This window comes from Dichomitus squalens, assembly GCF_000275845.1.
Source record: "Dichomitus squalens LYAD-421 SS1 unplaced genomic scaffold DICSQscaffold_75, whole genome shotgun sequence".
In the NCBI taxonomy this organism is placed as follows: Eukaryota; Fungi; Basidiomycota; class Agaricomycetes; order Polyporales; family Polyporaceae; genus Dichomitus; species Dichomitus squalens.
The window spans coordinates 116,511-121,460 of NW_006766957.1; the positions used below are offsets into that span (position 1 = coordinate 116,511).

At 54.9% G+C, this 4,950-nt stretch overlaps 1 protein-coding gene across 1 annotated transcript; it reads right to left on the reverse strand.

Moving 5' to 3' along the window:
- Positions 1-543: 543 nt before the first annotated feature.
- DICSQDRAFT_130102 (uncharacterized protein) lies at positions 544-4,787 on the reverse strand (the record flags this gene model as incomplete). Its single annotated transcript, XM_007370773.1, has 7 exons — positions 544-914; positions 990-2,274; positions 2,340-2,798; positions 2,865-3,810; positions 3,881-4,156; positions 4,332-4,382; positions 4,648-4,787. 7 exons carry the CDS (start codon positions 4,785-4,787, stop codon positions 544-546), a joined length of 3,528 nt encoding a protein of 1,175 aa, XP_007370835.1.
- Between the last annotated feature and the right edge of the window lie 163 nt (positions 4,788-4,950).

Genomic DNA, 4,950 nt, shown 5'->3' on the forward strand with positions numbered 1-4,950 from the left:
ATGCAAAGCGACTGGCCGCCCGGACGACTCCGGGAGAGGTCTCCTCCGAGTCTCTGATCCTGACAAAGATGAAGGAGATCGCGCAGTCTTACCTCAGCTCCCTAGTCACCTCCGCCGTGATCAGGATCCCCGCGCAATCCAACCTGTCCTAACGGCAGGCTACCAAGGATGCGGGCACTATGGCGGGGCTGAAGGTGCTCCGTGTCCCCAGCGAAGAAGTCCGCAAGGCGCGGCTCCTCCCCTACTCTCGGCCACCTCGCGCATTTGCCTGTTGCCGTACCTCCTGATCCATCCCTAGCGAGGCGTTTTGGAGTATACAATGCGCGACACCGGAGAAGGCTGCATAGCACAGGGTACAGCGTGTTGGATGTACGAGGTCGACGAGCGAGCGCTTATCATCTGTATCATCTGTATTCGGTACATCTAAGAGCGGATGCATCCGTCGAAGGTTACCCCAACCATACGGATGCATCCGTTATACTGAGAACCCACATACGATTGACAGATCAGACAAACAGTTACGAGCGACTACAATATGCGAATCTAGTAGCGCCGCCGTTGAGGCGGGTGCCCTCCCTCGTTGTCGCTGTCATCGATTGCGGTCGACGTTCGTCTACCTGCTTGCAAAGCCGATCCCAACCGCGAAGTCGACGGAGCGTTTCGGGGAAGAGATATGCTTGGCATCTCTCCAGACTCGATGAGACGATTCGCAATTGCAGTTCCAAAGACAGTCAAGACGAGCTTGTACGCGCCGTCGACAGAACGACCCAATGCTCCAGTCACCTGCTGCTCCCATTGCATGAGGTCATCCACAGAACGCGCGAAGTAGTTTTGCCCTGTTTTAGGAGAGCTGAGGACGCCACGACCGGCACCATACAGGACTCCAAGCTTAATCATCGTGACGCAGCCAAGTCCTTTGTGAGCTGGGTGCGTAGAGTTGACAAGACATTGAGCGATTCGTATTTCTCTTCGAGATGCGAATGACCCACCATGCTTTTTATTCCACTGGGCGATCAGCTCCCTCTTCCGATTGACGTTCTCGATCTGTTTTCTGACCGGAGAGTCCGGATCGATCCACGACATGATCACGACGGCAGCTTGAGTAAAGTACAGCGCGCGGTCGTGAGCTCCGTTACGTTCCTTCTTGATCCAAGGTAGTTTCCGGATAATACTGATAGAGCTCTCGCTAGGCGAGTTCTGTTTGAGTTGCTCCATCTCCTTGAGGATCCTCTTCACGTCAGGGAAATCGTTTTCCTTGGTGACGTCCGGACTGAAGACGTAGGGTGTTATCTTGGACAGAAGGAAGGCGAGGTGCATGGCTAGACGAGTGCACCAGTCGCGCTGAGGGTTTGCGAGTCGAGTTGCGGCCCACTGATACACCCTGTACACCTCTTCATTCCCCTCGAGGGATTGGTCGCCGTTCCATGACCAGTCTTCGGGGAGTCGTGTGCGGGTCATATATCTTTTGTAGCTCTCGATGGTGCATTCGAGAATATTCCACTTGGCCGTGATATCGTTTTCGACCAGCTCCCTAATTGCTTGCGTACGCTTGCGCTTGAGATGCGTACCGACGCTGTCGAGGCGGCTGGTGGCCAAATGTGCTGCATTTGGTGGGTTGCCAAGGTAAGTCCAGGACGAAAGCGATGGGACGGACGAGCGGTCACCGGACTTGTTGGGGAAGAAGTGGACATGGTTGGCTAAAACCGCGTCCGCGATGGCCTTGGTGAGACGCTTCGCCTTCTCCGCATCAGAGAACTCTTGCCCTAAGAGAGCGGATCCATGGGCTAGTGTGACGTGTAGCGTGTGCCAAGTCGCCCCTTCCCGCCAAACAGGCGCAACAACGGATTGTCGCCTCTGCGCAGTGCCAATATTATAGAGGCGGTGAGCGAATTCCATGACAGAGATTGACTTCTCAGGGGCCTGAGGCAGCGGGTCGATGCGGGCGTCGTCGCGGATGGCGATGGCGCGGGAAAGGAGGGAAATGGTATCATAATCGTCGCCATAGTCGAGGGGGTTCTTCCTCTTGTGCCACTGCCGGAAGCTGGTCCGGCGAGTTTCGACCCAGCCAGGGGCGTAGTCATTGGGGCGAAGCTTAGCGTCGTCCCTCACGGCCTTCACAGCGCGTCGGACCATCTCGACGACGTCCTCTTGATAGGCTTGTACGACAATGTCACCAAGGACAGAGATCGCGAGGTCCATCCTCTCCTCCGAGTCGTGGATGGTTGCGGTCGCGACGGCGATACGATGCTTAATCCGAAATTGAGCGTAGTAGCGCTGATGATTGATTGATGCAGGAAAATTTAACAGCGCTGCGAGTCTGAAGGTGGCCAATGACGTACCGACCAATGGGATTCACCATACGTGTACACCTGAGACGTCTTCGACGCCACAAGAGGCTGTCCATCCTCGGTTGTGGGCCAGAGGTCTAAAGGCGCAATTGGGATGGCACCGTCAGCGGAGTTGAGTTTGAGAGCACCAGCGAGAAGGGGCATATAGCCGTCCAGGAGAGCACGGTTGGTGAATGTCTGTTGCATCAGCTTCTGGGAAAGGCAGATCGCGTTGCCTGTGTGGCAGAAATTGAAGGAGCGTTCGAGAATGGCCAGGATCTCGATCCACTGGGGCTCCGGGACCATCCCAAGGCGTGCAATCGACGGTGTAGACCGTGAACGAGATGAGGGAGCCTGTCGGACTCCCGCAGCCCGACGCTTTTCCATGACAGGGCGCACATAACGCAGCCAGATCTCCTCCATAAGAATCGTGATGGGTGTCGAAGTCCAAATGTAGAGCTTGGGGAAAACCTGGAGAGTAAGAGGTATAAGTGAGTGAGGACGCAAGGAGGATGAATGCAACTGCGGCACACGGACATCATGTCTTAGTACCACCGTTGACTGCTTGATGGCAGCGCAGACATCCGAATGGCTACAGGCACTTAGCACAGGTTCTACCACATGGTCAAAGAATGCCCGGCCGTTGTGGAGTGAGGGGTCAAGACGGTTGATGTGGATGGTGAAGACATTCTCAAACCGGAGATAGGACTTCTTGACGTTGCGAATTTGAGTCGCGAGGGCGGAATGTGGAAGTATCGATGAGACCTGGCCGTAGGACTTGGAAGCGATAGACTCGGACTGCCAAGTGTGAGCGTAGGCACCTGCAGCGGTGCCTGTGAGTATTCCGCGCTGAGCGATGTGCTGTCCTGCCGAGAGGCGAGTGTGGTGGCTGAGATCGTTATAGATCTGATTACGGGAGCAAGCGACTGGAGGCCCAACTCCAGGGCGAGCACGAACGTCTCGATTAATCGCCTCGACCTTTCTTGCCAGGGGTCGGATGGGACCGTCCGCCTGGATCTGTCCGATGGTATGGGTAAAGGCCGCGGGGAAGAAGCGGAACTTGACGTCCCGCTTCACTTGTTTGCGATGGGCGCGCAGCTCGGCGTGATCGTCAAACTCGCCAACATCATTCGGGTCATCGTTGTCGTCCCGAAAGGGGTCAATGTCGATATCGTCTTCGTCGCTGTCGTCGATATCGAGGACTTCGGGTGCAATGAACAGGGCGCGGCTCTTGTCGAGATCGCACAGGATGCCGCAGAATGCTTCGTTGTCCTCTGGGACAATGGCATAGCGTCTGAAGACAACTTCGCCATTCGGCTGGTAGATGCGCATTTCTTTGCCGCCCTCGTCCAACATCGGATAGGATGCGAGGTCGTCGATGCGTTCCCGAGTGTTGGGATTTGGAGAGTCGTAAAGCTCCTCTCCGTAGGTATCGTGGATCTCATCGAGGCTGCGATCCTCCCAGTCTTGTACGGGGGTGCATCTACCAGAGGATAACAACGAGGTTCCATTTGACATGCTCATCTTTGGCGGGATTCCTACTGAACACTTACTGGAGATGTAGGGCAAAAGCCACCCGATAGACGAGGATGTTTTTGAGATTTGCCGATTCTTCCCAGAACGCCCGTTGGACGTCCCTCTCGAGCTCTGTACCCCATATCTGGCGATTTTGGCCGTGCTTGTAAGACATTGAGCAGGGGACGGACGAGCCGCAAATTGTCTTCTGATACTCTGGCGGCGCATTGCGAATCCATTCATCATAGTGCCTACGAATCGCCTCGTCCAGGGCGATTGTTGTCGTGAGATCGAGCTCGTAGAATTTGTTCTGACTTGAATGCGGAAATAAGTCAGTAACGATGGCAACAGTGGCATTTTTGCCCGGGCGCTAAAGGAAAACAGTTCGACTGCGGGGAGACATCTTGTTTGCGCTCCCAAAGGGCGAGAAGGTTTTAATGAATGGCAAGGAGATGCATATACAGGGAACTGACGGCCAAATGGACGCACCCGTCCAAATGGACATCTGCCTGTTTTGGTACACAAGCGCCCAAGTAGCGCCTGTGCGCGCAGACAGCCAGTGGGCCATTGAGCGCTAAAGGGGCGTCTGTGTTCCAGGAAAGGCAGGTGTCCATTTAGACGGTTCCCTGTACGTGTTTTGTGGTTTCTCGGCGAGCACGACGCTGGTGAGCAGAATGGGGTTGCGTACCCGCAACAGCCCTCGACGGCATATGAAGCGTTCAATTTGAATGGCCAAATGGTAGCGTTGGGATACGGATACGCAACATCTTTTGCCCACCCGTTTCGAAACATGTTGAACACTTACAATATGTTACAAACGAACTCAGAGATGCCTTGGTCTGAGTCCAGATCAGGATAGTCTTGGAACAAGAGTGTGCGATAGTTGATCTTCGAGAGCATGTAGCCCAGCATCACAAATACAGCCCGGGCGGAGCGCGAGTCCATTGTCTTGATGCCCTTATAGACCGTCCGCTCATCCGGACTTGACGTGCGGCCAACGTAGATGCGGGGGGTGAAGACGACATAGACGTGCTCGTGTTGACGGACTGATCCCAGGTATACGACTCTCCCGTTTGGATCAAAAGGCAGAAAGTCTATATCGCCTTGG